The 22,196-nt window shown below is 41.9% G+C and overlaps 1 protein-coding gene and 1 long non-coding RNA gene across 4 annotated transcripts in view; one reads left to right on the forward strand and one right to left on the reverse strand.

Annotated features, from left to right (window-relative positions):
- scube1 (signal peptide, CUB domain, EGF-like 1) overlaps nucleotides 1–22,196 on the reverse strand; it is a 97,633-nt gene that overhangs the window by 3,240 nt on the left and 72,197 nt on the right. For all 3 annotated transcript variants that reach the window (XM_019257644.2, XM_019257643.2, XM_027272049.1), the window contains 14 exons: nucleotides 12,570–12,692; nucleotides 7,750–7,866; nucleotides 6,608–6,730; nucleotides 6,387–6,506; nucleotides 4,412–4,510; nucleotides 3,700–3,816; nucleotides 3,219–3,377; nucleotides 2,712–2,915; nucleotides 2,466–2,627; nucleotides 1,872–2,039; nucleotides 1,280–1,441; nucleotides 970–1,167; nucleotides 286–438; nucleotides 60–139 (listed from right to left, as the gene is read on the reverse strand). In XM_019257644.2, coding sequence (XP_019113189.1) covers nucleotides 60–139; nucleotides 286–438; nucleotides 970–1,167; nucleotides 1,280–1,441; nucleotides 1,872–2,039; nucleotides 2,466–2,627; nucleotides 2,712–2,915; nucleotides 3,219–3,377; nucleotides 3,700–3,816; nucleotides 4,412–4,510; nucleotides 6,387–6,506; nucleotides 6,608–6,730; nucleotides 7,750–7,866; nucleotides 12,570–12,692 — 1,985 coding nt within the window. The remainder of the gene's footprint in view (nucleotides 1–59; nucleotides 140–285; nucleotides 439–969; nucleotides 1,168–1,279; nucleotides 1,442–1,871; nucleotides 2,040–2,465; nucleotides 2,628–2,711; nucleotides 2,916–3,218; nucleotides 3,378–3,699; nucleotides 3,817–4,411; nucleotides 4,511–6,386; nucleotides 6,507–6,607; nucleotides 6,731–7,749; nucleotides 7,867–12,569; nucleotides 12,693–22,196) is intronic.
- On the forward strand, nucleotides 2,381–3,271 carry LOC113744053 (uncharacterized). The gene is made up of 3 exons (XR_003461253.1): nucleotides 2,381–2,456; nucleotides 2,561–2,645; nucleotides 3,195–3,271. It is a non-coding gene; the product is annotated as an uncharacterized LOC113744053 (long non-coding RNA).

Below are 22,196 nucleotides of genomic sequence, written 5' to 3' on the forward strand. Positions count from 1 at the left end.
GGACCAATCAGTAAATGAATCAAAGATAAAGCACCATAGAGTGCTGTGTCTTGTAGTACCTTCAGAATCTCCTGGTGGTTCTCGGAGGCGTAGAGCCTGCCATCTCGTACTATGTCCTCTATCAGCTGCTGGTAGTCCTCTGGAACACAACAGGGTTAAGTGTCGGGGCCACATTAATATTCATGATTCACAAGAAAATTTAGATTTTTTAATTGATGGAGAAATCACTATTGGCAGCCTGTGTGTGAGATTAGATCTAACTCCACTGTCTGAACCTGAACTCACCATCGTAGGTGACATATGGAACCTGGAAGCCTTTGCCACTGTTGCCCTCGTTGGACTTGAACTGAATCCAGAGCTTGCGAGAGCGAGAGGTGAAGGCGATGGGCCGCTCGTAGGTCTGACACGTCTCATAGGTGGTGATGGAGGTGGGAAGCGCTGCAGGAAGAGAACAAATGTGAGTGCATGTGAGTAAACCTGGGTACAGGAGAAGTTTAACCCACACCTGTAGGCCACATCATGTAGTTAGGTCTGATCGAGGTCAGATCATTCCCACCACAAATTAACTTCACTTTGTTTGTTCACTTCCTTTGAAGGGCTATAGGGTATTTTGTCAGGTTTGTATAAACCTTGAGAAAATGTCTGCATGTTGTCAAATGATCTGTATTACACTTCAGGTATTGTCACAACATAATTTATGCTGCCACCGGTGAAAAATTCATGTGTGTGTCATGACAGCATCAGCAGAGGACTGCTGGGAAGACAAAGAGATAAAATGCCTCAGTGATGTACAGACAGAGGTTAATCTTCATGTTGTTCTTCAGTAGGTGTTTTGTTTAATTTATTCATTTTTTGTAATGTTGGTAATGGTAAATTAAATCAGTATCTTTACTATACAGACCATAAATCATTCTGATCTGTTGTGGTTAAAAAAAAAACTTTAAAAAATCAAATCAAATTTCTTGTTACCACTCTTCCTCATGACCAGCACGTCTCCGCACTCATCCTCGATGGGGAGGAAGATCTCTGGTACCACAATGAGAATCCGCCTCTTGTGTGGTGGGTTGATGGTCCAGACACAGTCCACGTTGGACGGGTAATCCCCGGGGTAGTTAGGAGACTCAATGTAGCCTGTGTATTCTCCCAGCTCCCCTCCACACACCTGGTCTGAGGACAGTATAATTTATTTCAATACAACAGCACCAGTGTTTGTAAAATATATTAATGAATGCTTCCCTGGGTAGTATCAGATAGATGAGCAAATGTTGAGCAGCGTTACTTTTGCAGTGGGAGACATTGGTGGCGCCGTCAAAATCAGTGGTGGTGTTCCCCGGACAGGTGATGCAGTAGTTCTGCCCAAACTCAGACTGGTAGGTTCCTGCTGGGCAGCGGATACAGCGGTGGGTGCTGGAGTTGTAGTAATGTCCAGGAGCACAGTGCACTGAGGAGGAACAGGGGGGAGTGAGCTTAGGCGATGAAGATAAACACATAAACAGCAGGACATCTACAAGATACATCACACCTTGATTACAAAACAGGCAGATAGACAAAGCACTAAACCTCGTGTAGATGACTCCATCATCGGCTTGTGCAAATTACAATCTCATACACATCTGCATGCTCCTTTATGACGCCATTAACAATGAAACTGCTGACAAATAGCTTGTGTCATTGTAAATGCCAGTATTAACATACACAGCACTGACATGGCAGATAAAAACCTATACCGAGTCTACAGCCATGACTGCTGACTGAATCTTAAAAGTTATGCAGAATTAAGAGTGTGGACAAACTATGAGCATAAACTTGATAAGCACATACAGTAGACATAAAAAGATACACACTGTCAGACACAGAAACAAAAGCCTCACCCTTGGCTTCACAGTCCCTGAAGGAGACTGATCCTTCATACTTGGTCATGAGACCTCCTCCACAGGGAAAGCAGAGGACCCGGCCTGGTTCTGGCTGGTAGGAGCCCAGCGGGCAGAACTGGCAAGGACGGAACCCGTCAGCAGAGTAATGACCTGCTGGACACTGACCTGAGAGGAGGACAGAAGGAAGTCACCTGTCTTCACTTTGATTTTCTCAGTTATTCTCTTCCTTCATCTGGATGTGGAGCTCTTTGTCTCACAAAGACACTGTTTAACAAAACTTCTTTATGAATTACACAATGTAAGAGTGTCAGTGAAGCATCATTCTGATCTCAGATCTGAGCTCAGTAACTGAATAAAACTCACAATTTTGTGGCTGTGATTCCCATTCAGTTTGCATTAATGGCCACAAGGTGGTGCTAACACTGCATATTTATACATACTGCATATTGTGTGTGTGTGTGTGTGTGTGTGTGTGTGTGTGTGTGTGTGTCACCAATGCAGAGAAAACTTCAAATGACTAATACAACAATTCAAGAATGCAGCGTCTGGACCTCTTAAAATGACTGTAATGATGAGTTGATGGTGAGTTACCTCCACACTGAGACACATTCTTTGCTCCGGCGATGCCCTGTCCTTCAGTGCTGGGACACGGCTCACACGACAGCTGACCCATGGTGTCCTGGTAGGTACCGGGAGGACACTGAACACACTGCTCCTGCTCCCCGCTGTAGAATGTCCCCACGCCACAGCTCACTGAGGAGGACAGCACAGGTAAGGGAGGTAGTTTCTCTGGCTTTCTTGTATGATGGCAACCAACTGACAACTAAGAAAACTCACCACACTTTCCGTCTCGGAGGACTTGACCTGTGCTGCAGGCCTCAGCACCCTCCGGTACCCTGGACGGTTTCTGCGCCACCTCGTACTCCGTTCCAGAGAACTGGATGTAGAACTGCTGTTTGTTGATGGACTTCCTGAGTGTCCGCATGGCACTCTGCAGCTTCTGCTTCGTCCTCTCCCGCACACAGTCCACATTACATGAGTCTGAGGAAAACATTAGTGTCTGTCAAACAACTATTTTCTATGTTTTTTTTCTATGTGTATGATGTTGTATTCTGTATGGTTTGGTACCACAGAAGACTTTCTGTAGCAGTTCTTATATTGATGGTGTTGTGATGTTTAAAGCTCAACTGGCATCTTTCCTGTTTGAAAACCTTACAGACTATAAAAAGGTGATGTCCTCCTCCTAAGATTAAAGATTCATATTAGATATATATGTAGGTAACATCTCATAATTATCTTTGCGCCTTATGTTTGTAACAGGTAAGAAAGAACAGAACATCATACCTGAGGCTTCCTCCTCCTTCATTTCCATCTCGAACTCAGCTGTGATGTGAGAAACCTCTTTGGAAGGAGATTTGCGTCCTCGTCTGCGCTTCTTAGACGAGTCACACTTGAGGTTGACAAAAGTTACCTGGCAGTCGTCGGTGCAGGGGAACTGACCTCCTTCCAGAGCAGAAAAACATGGAAGTGAAGAATGAGTACGAGGACATGAAGAAAGGGAGTCATGAGATAAAAAATGAAGATTAAAACTATGTTCGGTGCTATAAAAATATGTGCGTTTTTTCACCTTTCAGATAATATATATATATGTGGCAGTGTGTGTAAACAGAGGACAACAAACAAACACAAACAAGGGAGAACGCTTAACCGTAAACCCAGAAAGGCCCAGCTCCAGCCAGTATTCAAACCCTGGACCTTCTTGCTGTAAGGTGACATAGCTAACCATGGAAGGGTGTTGCTGATCTAAATGTGAGGAGTTCTTTACCCTGCAGGCTCTGCTTGGACGAGTCTCTGTGTTTCTCCTTGTTGCGGGGCCTCAGGTGACACTTGGCGTCCTTGATCTTAAACCTGGCTTTCTGTTTGATGGGTGCAGCCAGTGTGTCTTCATTCATACACAGCAGACAGAAACACAAGACCGTTAATCACAGTATAAACATCACGTTTATAAAATGTACATTTTGCATCTATAATTATTTTAGATCCTTTCTCACGTAATAACGCAGGGTGATGTTTTCTGCGCCCTAAATCTCAGTGCACCGTTTTATCTTTCACACCTCCAAATTTCTCCTGGCTCCACAACAAACACAAGGCCATCATCTGTGACTAGTGTCTGAGCAACCCTGCTGTGAAGTAAGTGGGCTGACTGTTGTCTTCATGTTAGAGATGATTCAGTCACACTGAGGGACAGCTTTACTGCAGTGTGTTTATCAAACAGACACACCAGGCTGGAGTCACAGTTTGCCTCATAGCATATGAATTTAAGGGAGGATCACACATGTTAACAGCGGTTGTTTATGTATGCTGCTGAATTGACTGAGGTCACACTTTCTGCCTATGTCACTTTTATTGGGAAAATTCTCTGAACATTCTTGGAGGCATAAACACACTGAAGATGGGATTTACAGAAGCCAGCAGGATGATTGTTGCTGGGAAAAGAAAAGCACAGAGCATTTCCCATCATGCTTGGCATACTGTACCGGCACAGGTGGGTAAAGCGGCGGTGGCATTCCTCTTCTGTGGAGCTTTACCAGGCTGGACCGGCACTCCACAGCTCAGTGTGTAACTGTTCTCTGAGTCTGTAGGAAACACACACACACACACATTAGAGAGAAATCAGACATGATGAGAGGTTAGGGAGGCTGACTGTGTGACCAGGTCCTCCTGTACCATCAAACATCTGAGTTGTGTGTGTGGATATGGAAGTGTGTATGTTTCTCTTGGCGGTGGGCTGGGATTCAAAAGAATTTTTATAAAGGTTGTATGACGTGCCTGAAGAGTCAGAGAGCCCAGAGGAAACTCTGCTGCCATGTGACCTTAAACCCCCGTTGAGGAGTTAAGGCCTGAATGAAAGATCTATGAACCCTGTCTTTCTATCTTGATGCTCACATACACACAAAGAAGCATTTCAAGTAAGAAATGAGGGATGAAGCCTTTAGAGATCATAAAAGCAAGATGATTAAATAAGAGCCTGGGCTGCATTCAGCCACAGGAATTTACATGGCTCCCTCTCCCGAAAATTAAGACGCACTCCAAAAGGACAGAAAAACAAATATTTCACCTCATGCCTGAGAGCTATCCATCATCCTCACACGATGGCTGCCAAGTTAAACGGAGCGAGGGCCATGCTATGGAAAAAATGGCGTGATCAAAGAATGTAATCGATTTACAGATGTGTGTTAAGTACTATGACAGGAGGACAGGATGGGGTGAAGCCAAGAAAACCTCATAGGGTGAAAAACACATCAGTCTGAGCAGAGAGCTCCCCTGAGCACTCAACAAACACAGCAATAAAGAGCACGAGCGCCTTCATCGAGCATCAATCGCCTCCAGAGAAAGGATGGCACAGAGGGCTGTGACTGCGAGCTGTCACCAGCAGAGGGAGGCAGCGGGTGCAGCATGACAGCTGAAGACATTTGAGAGAGATTTACAGGAGAAGAGAGGATTTAATTCGCTGGGACACAAACGAAAATCTGAGACTATCTTCACAATCACACTCTTTTACATTCAATTACGTTCTTTGTTTGCAGTTTATTTCTATTGAAAGAACAGACAAAGCAGCTCCACAAAGAAATATGTCTCTACACTTCAGACCACTAGTTCCGTAGGACATCCTAGAACTGCAGCGCTGAGATGATCCACAGACAAGAATAAAACAAACAGTCCTTAATTCTAGCCCCTCTAGAATGACATGCTGTCCTGAATATCATAAGCTTCTAGACTAGAGGTCAGACAGGACAAGCATCCTAAAGATGTCACCTGGGTACTGCAATAGGCGAGTCACAGTAATTATTACTTAATATTTGAAGCTGCTATAGGTTGCCAGAAAAAAAAAAAAAAAAAAACTTCTCCTTTCATCAATATCAAGCACTTTCAATCTCGTTGTACCTGTGACAATGACAATAAAGATCTATTCTAATGTGAGATTTTTGAGATATGCCAAAAAAAAGAAATTGACAAAAGATTTGCTCGATAAAAGTCATAAAAAAAAAAACATTTGAAAAGTGTTTTTATTGAGCCTGTGGCACAGGAAGAAGGACTGAACAGAGAGGATTATTATGAATGTCTGTATACAGAGATAGATATCTCAGTGGAGACTGACACGCTGCCGGCATTCCTGACATATCATCATATAACATGAAAACAGCAGTTAAGCTTGTTTTTTGCGAACTTGGATGGGCATAAATGGTGAAGATGTAATTGGCATTTTCATGAATAAATAATTATTTGATTATTGATATTAGAATGTTTTATTGTTTCAGCACTAATTATTCATAGTCTATACTAAAAAAATCTTCCAATACTCAACATAAAAAAAGCAGCAAAGCTTTTTTTTATTTTTTATTTCTTTTGCAGTAATCAAATGAACTACTTGGGCATAAACTCTGTGTGTGTGTGTGTGTGTGTGTGTATGTTTGTGTGTGTGTGTGTGTGTATGGGTGTGTGTGTGTGTACCTGCGAGGAAGAGGGCGTTGGACGGGCAGGAGAGAGAGCAGACCTCAGCCCCTCCGCTCTTGGTGCAGGTCAGCTGGGCTCGGGGTGCTGGCTTCCCATTGGGCAGACACTTCACCGCCTCTGAGGAACACACAGAGTCACATCACCATGACAACCACCTGGACACATATACACACACACATACATACATATACACACATGCACACAGAGTCGGTGCTTACCGATGCAATCTTTCTTGTTCCAGTGGAGTTTGTGTCCTGGTGGACACACACACTCGTAGCCACCCTGGGTGTTTACACAGCCGTGCTCACAGCTCCCGTTGCTGATGCTGCACTCATCGATGTCTGAGACATAAACACAGAGTGTGATCTACAGTGTGTTCTTTACTTTTAAATAGACAAGGGGAAATCAGTAAAGCAGACAGATGACAGAAGAGACGCAATCTGGATTACGGACACATATTTTTTATAGATGAGAGACTGTAAAGCTCCATAACACTGCTCATGTGAACATTAGTGCTCTTCAGATTCACAACACTTGTGGAAATAAACATGCAGGTAACATCAGGTGGAATTTGATTGGTCTGAAGTGTCTCAGTGCTTCTCTAACAAACACCTTACCTTCAGTGGAGTTTACCATTTTGGAACCTGATCCTGTTTTTGAGAGGAGCTGGTTCATCTGTATGATCATTTTGGAGTTAGTGCTGCTGTAGTAACATCTGTTCTTATTATTTTGTTTATTTTAATTTAAATCAATGAGTGTAGACTAAATCAGTGATTTCCAAACTTTGGGTCAGGACCCTCAGGTTGGGAACCAGTGGACTAAATAACAGAAACACCTCACTGTGTTTAAACACAAACACTGAACACTGTAACCTTCATACTGTAGAAGGAGGATTTGTCTCAGACTGTGAACCTGGCAGCAGCTCAGTGTATATATCTGTTGATACAGATGCATCCTGCTAACTCCACCTTTCCATCAGTGACCTCAGTTAGTCGAACAACAGGACAGTCAGAACTGTATGTGTTGACTGAGCTACAGGTGTGTGACAGAACACACACACACACACACACACACACACACACACACACACACACACACACACACACACACACACACACACACACACACAAACAGAGAACACAAGCAGGCCAACATGCAGGCGCACAGACCTCAGCGAGCAGTTATTCAGGGGAAGTGAGGTGTGAGAGTGCTTTCAGCAGCAAGCCGTCTGCACACGCTCAGTAACCCCCTCACCTTCACACTCTGAAAAGCATTTCCCCTTTCAGATGAATACACACAAACAGACACATTTTATCTGCCCTGTCACACACACACATGGCAGTTTTGGGCAGACGCTCACCTCCACAGTGAGTGAGGCCGTACAGGATGTATCCCTTGTTGCATAAGCACTCAAAGCTGCCGGGATAGTTGATGCAGGTGTGGTCACAGGTTCTCTCAAAGGAGCACTCGTCAATGTCTGAGGGAAAGGAAAGAGTACAGAAATGAAAAAGACACTACTCAATGCAAGAGACATCATATCTTCCAAATAAGGCTTCATTTGTTGATTTTCTTTGTCCACACTTGTGCTGACGAGAGTGGTTTCTCATTCACGTCAGTACAATGCTGCCTTCTTACAGGCAACAGAAAGTGACCACCCCACCATTTTTTCACATGAATGTCAATTTAACAATCATGATTACTCCGACAACTGATGATGACATATATATGTATGACAGCTTGTGTTACGTAGAGTTTGACTGATGTAGAAGGGCAAAACAAAAAGATTTAGACTTAGTCTAATTTGATCCAGTATTACCAAAGACTAATGGTCAGGATAGATCGATGTCTACTGCTTTGATTATTTTTTCATTTCTAAAAGCTGAATGGCTGCAGTGGCCCTTTAAAATACTTGTGCCCTGGCTTGACTTCCATGTTCAGTCATGTTGGTTTCTTGAATGGCATAACAATATACTGTATAGTGTGAGAAAATAACATGTTGTATTGTTTGTTTCTGTATTATTTATACTATGGTAGCTATGCGTGCGATCTGCTTCATGGCAAAGATTTTCTATATTTATGCAATGAAGAAACTTTGATCTGTCAGATATTTATTTAATTCATTCATTTGATTGGCTAAAAACAGACATTGCCATCTGATCAGGCCATTCATAGTATATGATTTTAAACTGAAACTCTACAAAATGCACCACATCCCAAATTAATAGGATTGACCAACAAGTGCTCTAACTTTAGTTTTATCTTTTAACTTCCTGTCTTCATGAACGTTCTTGTATTGTGCTGAGTGATGTCTGCTGCTTGTGATCTCCTTAGTTTTATAATCTAACATGGAGTGTGAAGGACTGACAGAGCTGAAGATGAGAAACTTTCTTCTTCTACAGTCTGACAAAAATAAAGATTGTTGTTTACACAGCAGAGCTAGATAGACCAGTTCTACTGCTCTGGGATCAGCTGGTAATGTTACTTGTCATAGCGACCGGTCAGAATGTGTTAGTATTTACTTTTTAATTATGTGTATACTACATAGCACTATGATATCATAGGAGAACTTGTGTGGTTGCTGTTCGGAATGTGAGTTAATACAATATTTCTTCATCAGAGTCATTCAGTTATTTACACTGTTAAAAACAGTCTGGTTTTCCATGGCATGAGCTTATTGTGTAGCATTGAATTGCCTTAATGTGTTAGAGAGAGTTGCTTTGTTAGAGGTAGTGTTGGCATACAGTAAATAGCCCTAAATCAGTAGAGATCTGTAATCTGATGAGTCAACTTTGTGTCAAACGTTTGGTTCCAACTGTTGAATCTTTGTAAGATGTGGAGAAATTCTATGGATGACATCTGCATGTGTGGTTCCAACTGTGAAGCATAGAGGAGGTGTAACGGTGAGGAGGTTTTTTGCTGGTGACACTGTTGGTGGTTTATTCAAAATTCATGGCACAAATAACCAGCAGGGCTACCGTAGCATTCTGCAAGGACATTGCATCCCAACTGGTTTGAGCTCAGTGGGACCATCATTTGTTTTCCAACAGGACAATGACCCAAAACCACTTCCAGGCTATGAAAGAGCTATTTGACCGAGAAACAGTTTGGAGTTGGAGTGCTGCATCAGATGACCTGACCTCCAGAATTATTACCTAAAACCAACTGGGAGGTTTTGGACCACTGAACAAAGGAATAGCATGCAACAAGTGCTCAGCATATACAATAACTCCTTAAAGACTGTTGGGAAACCATTGCAGGTGACTTCATCATAAAGCTGACTGAGAGAATGCCAAGAGTGTGCAAAGCTGCCATCAAAGCAAAGAATCTAAAATGTAAAACATATTTTGCTTTGTTTACCATTTCATGTTTCCCACATAACTGCTTTATAGTTTTGATGTCTTCAGTGTTCACCTACAATGTAGAGAATACCACAAATTCACCCTATCCTAATAAATACAGATCAAAACAGTGCCAAACTGTTTTACACATTTATCAAATCATTTAAGGGTTGCTGCACCGGTTCACAAACATCATGAAATCCTGCCAATGTCCAGTTGATGGTGATATGACTGCAACACAGGTATTGCTGGATTTGACACATTAATGGACTTATGATGGGGTTCAGTCATGGTTTAAATAAGTTGGATAGAGAGCAGGTTTTGTCCTGATGGAAGCAAAGGTCAGTATGATGAGTAGTTTACAGAGATTGTGATCTTAATGACTCTTTTATGGACAAACACAGGCTGCTCACCAAGGACTAAACACTCCATCCTATTAATCACATTGGACATTTTAGTAAACAAATACATTTTCCACACTAAACTAGGACAAGAGCTCATTCTAATAAACCAATCCAGAAAAAACTCCACTGGAGTGAGGTTGAGATGGCTCATATTCGCCATTACATCAGCGTCTGTGTGAGTGTGTGTGTGTGTGTAGTGTGCGCGCCTGCCTGCACAAGTATTTATGTATACTTGTCCAGCACCAAATATTATTAACCTATCAGGAATGGAGGCCAGTGTTTCAAGCTCACCTGGTTTATTTCAGGCTGTTCCACAGGGCTTTGCAGGAGCTAAAAATACACCATGTTATAATGGAGTTTGTCATGTGGAGGAAGTTGTTAAGGCCTGGATGTTGGCTCGGTAAATATTCCAGGCAACTGTCCATGTGAGGACTTAGGAACAGTTCGCCTGCTTTGAGCTAGCCCACAAGCAGAGTTTACATAAACTGAGCTGGGCACACAGGAGTTGTCTACAGCTGTTTAATGTAAAAAGAACATATATCAAATAAATTTCTGGTTTGGCTGATGTGTTTTTCTGTGAGACACACCCTTAGTCAGTCATTGCTGACATTTATCTAACTGCTGACAACATTCTCTCTATCTCTCTGCCTTTCTAAACATTTAGAAAAGAAGGAATAATTTGTGGGAAGAGCTTATGCAACTATGGCAAACGATTAATCTTTCTGCTTTGGTTTCTTAGTCAGGTCTGGCAAATGCTCTCACACTGGCATGCAGTGTATCACCAGGAGCTATTTTCTCTGGAAAAGCTCACTGGCACAGAAAGAGCTGACAAATTAAACATTATGTTTCATTTTAAGGTCACGTTGAAGCCAAACAGTCCAGATGTCAGTGGATGCGGATAAACCTGGCATCGTACGGTGGCAAAGGTGTATCAGAAATGGGCACTGATGCTGTGATGTGGCTGACAACACTCAACACCACATTATTAAAGACTGCAAACACACCGCTGATGATGCACATACACACGTGCATACACACTGTTTGTGGTTTTGGGCCAGAGACAGAAGCACCTTGGGATTTTCTTGTTAATAAAAATCATTTTGTGTTTATCTGCTCTCCCGTCTCACTTGCTGCGACTTGTAAGCAAGAATCTGCCTTTGGTCTTATGAACATAATCACTGATCACAAGGAGGCTTCTACATGTGCACTACACACGCAGGCCAGGATGTCAGCTACACTGCTGCAACGATCTGTAGATGTAGAGTGAAAGATGACACATTGTGCACGCTCGACCTTTTCTCGTTTATGCATTTCAGCCATGCATTTACACAAAGTCTCATTTTCCAGAGCATTTGGAGTTTAAAGAAAACAATCCAACATTTGTGGAAATATACTTGTTTGCCATATTCAACAGAGACAATATGATCAATACAAACTTCTGTGAGTTCAGTTGGTCCACGTGGACAACATGCTAGCACTGGACTTGATAGAAGGTGTATATTTTCTCTAGAATGTACGGCAGGACCTTCTGTCTCCCTGCACTGGACAAGTGGTTCAATTCATATTGATTTTGTCCTCTGACATGACTGAGAGCCAGCCATGTATGGTACCTTTTAATGGTTATATGATCACAGTGACCGTCAATGGCTGCTGGCCAACTGAGTGTACACATGGAGCACTCCACCAGTCAGCTTAATGTTTACTTTTCTACTTAAATATGAAGTTATATAAAGTTCAAAATGAACCACAAAAATAAGATCCTAACCCCTAACCCTAACCCTAACCCTACTTTGAATTCTCTTTGTTAATGCTAACACTCTTTCAACACTAGCTTTTTTCTGGTCCCAACAGTGGGTGTAAAAAGGGCACAGAAACCAATAAAACTGTGGATTCATGAGTGATTGGCTGAGCAGCTGATTGAGACAAATAGGGCTGTCCCTGTTTGTACTTCTCTGTCACTCATCATTAGAGAAGCAGAGACTTTGAGTCTTTTAAGAAATTAAGTATTGAACTCGGTCTAATATTTGTGTTATCAGTATGAGGATTATACTTCTTCCTGTTTATAGTGCACCAGCTTGGTAGCCATTACCACAATATAATGCTGCATTCACATGAGGACAGACCGTAGATGACAAACTGGATATCAGTTTAGTGGATGAAGGCATGACAGAAGCAGTAATTCAGAAAAAAAACATATATTTACTGTATTTCATTAAAAAAAACATATTTTTTTAGTCCAAGCTTTGTTTCTGGTTGCTGAGAAAAGAGACAGATGAAGTAGCCAAGCTAAGCAGGACTGGGTTGGGTGTTTGTTTTACTCATTTAGTTGGTGAGTAAATATACAGTAACAGTCCTCTTGGCACAAATGTCAGTCATAAAATAATTACTTTCAGTTTTGTCAAGTGAACCAAATGGATTGTCAGCTGTCAATCACTGACCTTGGCATGTCCGTTCATCGGTGAGCAGTTTGTGGCCCTTCTGGCAGCTGCATTCGAAGGAGCCCACTGTGTTCCGGCAGAAGTGATCACAGCCTCCGTTGTTCTCCTGGCATTCGTCGATGTCTGGGATGGAGAAAATAAAAGAATGAAAAACAGGAAGGCCATCGGTAAAAGCACAAGTTCGTGTCAAACCTCAACCCATTAGTGTGTTCATCTGATTGACGATGATATTGCGGCTGATGTGGTAGAGCCACAAAAAGTCCATGTTCAGAATTGTACCCCTCTAAACATTTAGCATCTGACTAGTGGGGAAGCTCCAGACAGCTCCATGCAGAAACACAAAAACTCAATTTTTACTGTAAATCTGCATCAGATCTATAAAAGGCAACAGGGAGGAAAACATTAATCTGGTTTAAGCCTCAATCTATTCAAAGCCCTTGGTGAAAAGGTCTTTCCTGGCAGAAGGCATGTTGGATGGATGGATGGTTTCCCTTATGCTCTTTATTTGTGTGTTTCAGTACACAAACACTAACCTTATTTTAAACGATAATGCTGCAAACACAAAGACACACACTGTCCCAGCACAGCGGCAACAGGAGAGCAGGAAACAGTTCATATACTTCTGCCTTTGTGGAAGATGCAGACTATGTGGACTGATATTTTATTTCTTTTTCTGTCCTTTCATTTTTTATTGACTTTTCCAAATAAGGTGCAGCATTCATCATGTGTATATTGGAATGGTAGTGTAGTGTTATGCTTGTTTAAGAGGGCAGCAGAAAGCATGCATCAGTCTTTTGGGGTTTAGCTTGGGGCTTGTTTCGTAGGGATCCCACTGTCTCATCCCATGTATGCTATTTACCTGGAACTAATGAGGTCAAGCTGCCAGGAGAGAGGACAAACACAGACTCTTATTGAGAGGTAAGTCTATTAATTCATTTTGGAGGGTAATAAAAGGAATGATTGTCACCTATTTATATCTGATGTCTCCCTCCATCTTTGAATCCAAAACTTCACTGGAAAAGACACTAGCTGTCCATTATTGTTTTTTCATCTTGAGATTAAAGATGCCCTGGAGACAATCAATCTGCCATGTGAATTTAGTTAGTACTTTGGGCACATAAACAGAGACCATCTGTTTTTTTGTGTTTTCAGAGGCTTAAGAACAAAAGAAAAAAGCAACAAAAGGTGAAGAAAAAAGGAAAGAATGAGAGGAAACACTGGCTTTTTATATCTTTGTATACTCATAGAGAGAGAAAAGAGAAACATAATGCCACCTATGTTACTGAACGTGACAAATGATATTAACAACCCTATCTTCAAAGTTACACAATGCTGATATTTATTATTTCCCTCTTATCTGCTCGTGGCAACTAAAGCATCATTAAACCTGTTAGAGTTTTGGTTAGATAACTCAAAGCACATCAACAAATAGAAATGGTAAGGAAGCTGCTCAGGTGTGCATGAAGCCAAAAAGTTTGATTCCCAGATCTTCTACATATGCTTCTGCATTGTGTGGAAAATAGAGCAACTGCACTAGAGACTTCCAACAGCCGAGCTGCTCTTCTAGATATCCCAAATGTTATCAGACCAAATGGATCAAATTCTAATAGTTACAAGGGTTGTGACTCTACATATAATTTATTTACCATTTTACGGACACTTCTTTCACACTGTAAACCTATGGGGAAATTGTGTAGAGCATTGCTGTTATTACATGGTTTGGCCACTTTGTCAAATCAGCTTCAAAGCCTGGAGCTCTTTCTGGGAGGTTACATAGAAACATTTGTGAAGTTGCGGATGAAAACTTGAGGCACTTTTAAAAAGTACTGCAGGTGATTGGATGAACCATCTGTATATCAATATCTATCATAGACAAACTTCAACCAATCAGATCAATGAACAATAAACTGTAGTCAAGCTCTACCTGAAGTCAGTTGGGAAGAATGAAAAAAACTTTTCTATCAAAAAAAAGTTTTCAGTCTTCTTTTAGTGAAGAAACACTTTCCAGTTCTGATATACCTGATACTAGCAGCATCTATGTTAACCTCCATTGTTGTTTTCAAGCAAACAGTCACTTCTCACGCATGTTCTCACATACAGCTAGTGTTAAACCATGCCTATAGCTCATGCTGTAGCTTCCAGTGGTTCTTCATATGAAAGTCAGTGCCACTGTGGTGAATACTTCGAAGCCTGGCAAGATGGATTCTTACGTGATCTTTTGAGTCCAGCTCCCTCACAAGGATACCCTCCGGCAGGACATCAAGTTACTAAGTTTTGTTAGTTTAACAGAAGAGAAAGACCAGAAAAAATGTATCTGTCTGAAGGAAAAGATGGAAAAAACAGAAAACTGACTGCAAGTCATTAAAATAACATCTTCTACATTTGGGCCTTGTTGTACAAAACCATTTCTTGATCCTGCCAAGAACAGAGAGGTGATAACAGTCTGTATTGTCCTCCTTATAGCCTGATTTATACCAAATGTGTTGTTATCATTACAACTTGCACCTTAAAATGTGAAGTGAAAATGCAGGACGACGCTCAACGATTCATGTTGGTCCCATGTTCAAACAAACAAAGTGGCTCTGACTAAACCGTGTTGAATAGAAACCTGAATACCTGAGCTCTGGTCCAGGTGTGGTGCAGTGATCCAGAGGCACAGATTCTAAAATAATAATAAGGTGAATGTGATCGCCCCCGAGGCAGCATGTTCAGTGCCAACAACAAACCTGCTGGCAGATCTGGTTTCACAAATCCCAACATCATTCCCTCCATCCAGCCTCATTCCCTCCATCAAGCCTATGGTGCCCTTAAATGAACCCAAACTGCAGAGTCAGGTCTTCAACTTTTTTTTTAAATAATCAGTGGCTTTTTCAGATTAAGACGAAGGGCAAGTAGGAGAGATCAGACCGGAAAGATTTAGAAGGTGGAGGAGGTGCGGGTGGATGTGTAGGTGAAGGAGGAGGAGCGGAGAGAGGGGACAATAGTCTGGCAGATTACACAGGCTAAGTCCTTTTTGATTGGTGCTCTAAGTGATGAAAACTGTGAGGGATTAACACCTAAACCCTTGAGCCAGGGAATAAGTCGAGCAAGACACCGGAGAGAAATAGGGAGAAGGAGACGGAGAGAGGGGTAGAGAAAAGAAGAGGAAGGGAGAGGACAGAGGAGACAACAGAGGGAGAGGGGGGAAATTAAAGAAATACTACACAGTGGCTGTGCTAGTAAAGGGTTTACAAACTAATCTATTTCTGATGAGTGATGTTCTCCTTGGTCTAACAATCGTTTGTAGGCTAGTTAGCCAGACAGGCTAAAGAACGCACCTTATGTCCAAGAAGATAAACACACTGAAAGAGAAAGAAGAAGAGAGAGCATTCTCCATTCAGAATGTGAACAAATCATAGATATATTAAGAGAGATGGATACAGAGCTGTCACCAGGCGGCAACCTCTGTGCAGGAGTGCCAACTGTTTCCTTGAATGCTCGAATATCCACTTGAGGCTGGCTACATAACATGTCAGTCTCCATAAGCCCCCATGTTAAAATGTCCACCTTCACAGATGAAATAAACATGTTTACAGCCTGGTACAAAAAAACAATTCATGACAACTGTACTGAGGGTGAATGTTTATTGAACTCACCATTATATTAAGGCTTGAAGTTATGCAGAATTAGAATTTGGGAAAGGTTTAGACCCCACGCTCCAATATTTTGATCTATGGTGTGTGCACACTTCTACATCACATCTGCATACTGATATTAGCCTCCCAGAAATTGGAACTAAGTTTTTGTTTTGTAATTTTGACGTTGCCATGTTGTTGTTGCAGCGTGTTGCAGCATCAATCAATGATCTATTGTAGAGCAGTAGACTTGTTTCCCAAACAAACAAGTGCTCATCAAATGTTGGTAGACGCCAGGCCACAATGAGTGGTGAAAATAGTGGGCCGGCTTGTGCAGTTATACTAACATTGTGCATATTTACTATTACTAACTATTAGTATGCATAATTGTGCAGCTTGATCAGTTCAAACACAACTATTAACAGGGTCAAGAGGTCCAGTCAACACACACTCTCAAATGGCCCTCAGTGTAGTGTGATAGGAGCCCTTATAAAACAGCCAGTAACTCAGCCACTGTGTTTTTCCACCAGGGTAGACCCAGGCCTTCTTGGCCAGATCCTCTCTCTGTATCCTCAGGGAGCTTCTGCTGAATGAACTCTTCATCTAAATATGGAGCCGAGACAGGAATCCACAACGAGCTGGCTGCACGCTGTGGTAAAAAACGTAGTAAACTGCATGTCCCGCTGTGCCCTGTCAGCTGCCTTTTAAAGGGATTGTCCCTCCATCTGGCCCAGCTAAAACGGATTTCCCCGTGTCTGGAGGGAAGAGAATGAGGCTCTGGGGTTTTTTAAGGAGAGTGGGACAGGTAAGGGCGTTCAAGTACAGTGGCTGTGTAACGTCCCAAAATGTGATGTCATACCATAAGATGATTAGCTCCTTTTAGTTTCTCTGTGATGTCAAAATACCTTCTCCTGACTTTCAGTGCTTTTTGCTGTTTTAAATCCTATGTGCCTTTCTTCGTGCCTTGCTCTCTTGTTTTTCATTTATTCTCTCTGATGCTCTATTGTCTTAAGTTGAACCTGCAGCGCCGGCAGCCTCAAAGGATTCAGAATCAATCATGGCTACTTGCCTGTTCTTTTCTTTGACATACTGACAGTAGCTTGTAGGGATGATCTTTATCAGCAAGAGGAATGGCTGCCTTTCACCATTCAGGTTACACTTGCCAACTCTTTTTTTTTTTTTTTTTCCAAAATTTTTTAAGACAAGATATTTCTGCTTCTCATGAATTTAGAATAAATCAGTTAACAAAAACATGGAGCAGAAACCACAAGAAGAAAAGCTTTCAGAGCGAGGAAATCTGGAGTTGGCAACTAAGTTGTATACACAAACTGAGAAACACACACACCATTCCACAACATTCCCCCTCTGCCCACGTTGTCTCCGCTCTAATGCCTATGTAAAAACAGTGGGTACCACCCCAGGTCTACCCAACACAGACAGACGCAGCTTCGTAATTATTCTGGCAGCCACAAACACTGGCAGAACCACTGCATCTACCCACACTTAATGGCCACTCTGGGGATGGCTGAGCTTTATAACGGGGTGTATAATTACCTTTAATGGAGCTTAAATAAGCTTTGAGCTCAAATAAATACATTAAGCCTCGGAACATCTTGAAATGATAAAGTTTGGAGTGAAGAGAGAGAAGACAGATAAAAGCGAGTTAGGAGAGTGGGCGAAGGGAGAATGGAGGGTGGCCTGACATGTGTAGCAGTCCTGAGAGAGCTGTCCTTCTGTTTCACCTCCATCTATTCAGAACAGTACAGCAAATGATTTTCTTACCTTACCACAACTCAAACGTCATTGAGAGGGTGTGCTGGACGGCAACATTGGTGCTGCACTCTCTGGTGCTTTTTTAGAGTTTATTTGTGTGAGGATCGTGTAAGATAATAATGATCAGTCACTTGTCATATTTTGTGTCAAGCTTTCTAAACTGTTTGCATCGAGATGCTGGCTGTCATTTCTGTCAGTGCTTGTTGTGTTGCTTCATGTTTGCTTATGAAACAAAGTGTTTTACACATTTTTCATGTATTAATTCGTGGATCAAGGAGAATAAGTGCTGGAACACTCAGTTACAGGTTCCACCTGATATGAGAGCCACACGGTTGCAGGTGACAGGAATGCCATTCATTTTAAAAGGGTCATATGGCCAAATATTAGACTAATATTTAGAGACTGACCAAGATATATCTACAGTAAAAGCTTTATATTATATATTTATTTATTAAGCTGATATTGGCCAGTCACAGACCTCCGTGTCGGCGTATATGTTGTATGTCTGATATGCACATATATAAATGTTTTTTATGTATAGTTATTTATCATTTTCAGTGCACTGATATGATCCCTAATATCAATATTGGCACTGAACCCAAAAGTTCAGTATCAGTCAAGCTCTAGAAAACTAGAAGTTGATGGAAGGCGATAAAAAGTCAGGGCATTCATAGACACCATCCATAGGGACATGCTGAAAATGCAGGATTGCCACATGAATGGGCACCCTGATATCATCATGGACAAACATCTGGGATGCCAGAGGCCATCATGCCCGAGGCAGTCAGGACGCTCCTAATTAACTAATTAACGGTTCATACAGGACTGCACATGGACAACAAAAAGGGTCGATTCACACTGAGAATTGTCTGTTTATTTCCAACAGATGTGGAGATGTGAACAGACACACACACACACACGCACATAGTGGTGATGTTATGTCTCTCACTCCAATGTTTCCTCCACAAACGCCCCACTCTTTCCATCTCTGTCTGCCCTTGTGAGAGTGGAGTCATTTGTCAGTTTCACTACATGAAGCTTGCACATACTGCTGTGTTTCTACGAAAACACACACACACACACACACACACACACACACACACACACACACACCCCAAATGTCTCCTGAGATCCATCTCTGACATTTACTCTAGACAATCAATACCTCGCTCCGGCCTTCGATCGATAGCGCCATCCTTTGCCAAGAGCTGTGTGTCTCTCTGAATATCACACAACTCCAGCAGACATTTCAAATGTCTTCCTGACAGACTGGCTATCTGCTACTGCCTGCATACGACATGCAATTTGCAGGTTTCAGGAAACCAATTTTAGTAGTTTAGGGCCTTTTTAAAGCTACCCAGAATTAGATTTAAGAGCAATTTAACAACCAAAATAAAGAAATAAAAAAGCTGGCAAAAGCAGCATATTTCCAATTGAACATTGCTAATGAAAGTTCTGAGACTATAAATGGAAAGTTACAAGGAAATCATTTAAGAATACTTGTTAAAACTTGTTAAAGAACATTCAGTGAAAGCATAACATCATATTGTATTAACCCCGTTCTTTATGTAAACCTTTATTGTGATGAGCAGAAAAGCTCATTAAAAACTGATGCTACTGTTGGTCTAATTAGCTTTTTGTAAGTAAAGCTGCTCATTTCATTACACTTTGTAACAGTCACCACAAGTTGCCATGTTTTTTACTCTGCTTCATTCCAGCAGTTGAGTAATTAGGATCAAACATAAAGAGTTTGTTATTTTATGTGAACCTTATCTAGTTTCTGATCCTATTTAAAGGTTCCAAAAATGTTACGACCTCAGTCCGTGACATAAGTCAAGCTTCCCTCAGAAGATCATTAAAATGTGAATGAATGCGTGTTTCCATCCCTTACTGTGGTCTTAGTATTAGGAGCTGAGTGCATCAAGAAAAGTTGGTGGCGGTAACTCAGCATTAAAACAAGTAGAGGACTCAAATCAGACATTTCTGTTTCACGTTTCATGTATCAATGTGAAGAGTCTTGTCAGGAGCACAGTTGTTGTGACAGTGTGTAGCAGCAGAGGAAGCAGTTGTAGACTTGTATGGCTGACCATAAAAAGTCTCTGAGAACTTCATATTCATTGTGCTGAAAGCTTTGCTTGATGTAGTCTGGGAACCAGACGAATCTGCAAGCTGGTTTATTTGCTCTGTCAGAAGCATCTGGTCCCCCTCTAATTCAGAAAGATTTTCAGCCGTCCTGGATCTGGCCAAGCCAATCATAACCATCTATCTAATATGGGGTGGGCTTACGCTGAATGCACAGTGAGATGTTATCGGCCGCTGAGACATTTTTTGTAAACAATCAAGATGCTAGCCACTGATGTGGAACTGTTTCTGTTACATCTGCTATCACATCAGTATTAGACAAACTGGATGGTATGTTTTCTCTAAAAGAAGATGAAACCACTGCATTCAAAGCTTTTGTTGTGTTTTCTGTAGTACCAACAGGATTTGGTTGGTTTACTTTACGTCACAAGTTTTGATGCTCTGACTGGCATAGAGGCATTTTGGTCATGTGGACACTGATAATGCCTCTTGAAACTAAGAGGTTCCAGAGAGGTGATTTCCAGGCTATGCTTGATGTGAAAGAAGACATTTCTAGTGAATCTGTCTGCACTGGTTAGTAATGTAACTTTTTAACAGAATATTTCGGTAATCCAAATCATAGACCTTGTATACAATGGAATTTGAAATGAAACTACTGGTTGTTGAATGGTAATCTTGGGGAATTTTTTTCTTCCAGGGTAGATACTTTGGAAGTGAACTTTTCACATACACTGTACTGGCCGCAGAGGAGGCTATGGGCCAAATGAGAAGGCTTGCTAACGTCCACCTGGGCCAAAGGAAACAAGCCCACCACCCCCTGCCTGCGCCTTTGTGAGCCTCGGGCTGTGTTTGAGGAGTCCAGTGTTTAGAAAGAGAAATCTGACTCCAGGAGGGAGTGGCGCTGTGGGGCTCAGCTGCCTGATAAAGACCCCCATGACTGACCTAATTGATCAGCAGTGTAGCCTAAACCATCCACCATCAATGGTGGTAGAGTGAATGAACCCTAACTCCTTACTTGTGACGCCAGCATCCGGAGGTCAAGCACTGGGTCAGGCTGTTACGTAAGCAGCTCATCTGTCTGCCTCGCATCTGAGAGAAAGACTGCGATGGAAAATGTTGTCCCTTCAACTGCATTTAGAGTTTAGCTTGTAGGAATGTGCAGCTCATACCTCCAGGCTACGAGCTATGAGTAGTGGAGAGTTTTTACCAAATATAGTTTTACCAAATATTTGCAGTGAAAAGCAATTAAATGGAATACATTTGCAGAAACCTGAACCTCTATAAATAATTACGGACAGAGTACAGGGGATCTAGTTTTCTTGGAGTGTGTTGGTTTTCTTCATAGCTGTAGTTGTTGATGGAGAGGAAGGACATCAGGCCGGGAGGTGGCATGTATTTATTCAGGTATTAGTCGACCCCAGCGGTTGAATCTGTTTAATAACAAACACTCCATGGGGGCATGTGGGCCAAGGGAAACTCGCAGTACTACACAACAATTAAACAGCCAGTGATCTGAGGCTGGTTTGGCTGAAGTGGAGACTGCTGGCCATGTTGCAGTCATGTAAGGTTATGGAGACTACAGCGTTATGACTCGATTAGTGCACCTTATGAGTGATCTGTGGCTACTTAATGAGGCACCATGGACACAGAGACTCGACTACCAACACACATCACTGTTTCATTGTTTAAACTTTGACTGGAGCACTTCTTGGAGCAGCCTTGCATCTTCTGCAGTACTTTAACACTCATTGAGAAGGAAACCTGACTGTTTAAATGCAAACATGGTTATGATGTTCCTCAGTTAGAAGCCCATTACTTGGTAAACCTGGTGAATAGATGTGATCATGTCCTTTTCTTGGTGTGATCTGATTGTGTGGGTGTGTGTGTGTGTATTCAGGTCTTTTCAGGTAGAGGAGGAATGCAGGCCAGTGGGGACGTGTCTCAGGTGCCAATACACACTGTGTATTGTACAGAATAGTACACCGACCACATGCTATCAACAGACACAAACACACACATACATGCACACACAGTAACTCATCCAACCTCCAGTGTGCACCTTCTAATCAAACATCTGGAAACTGTTCAAAAAATCTTCTTCCCCTCTCTCTCTCTCTCTCTCTCTCTCTCTCTCTCTCCCTCCGTCTCTCTTTCTCTT

This window comes from Larimichthys crocea, chromosome XX (genome assembly GCF_000972845.2).
Source record: "Larimichthys crocea isolate SSNF chromosome XX, L_crocea_2.0, whole genome shotgun sequence".
Taxonomy (NCBI): Eukaryota; Metazoa; Chordata; class Actinopteri; family Sciaenidae; genus Larimichthys; species Larimichthys crocea.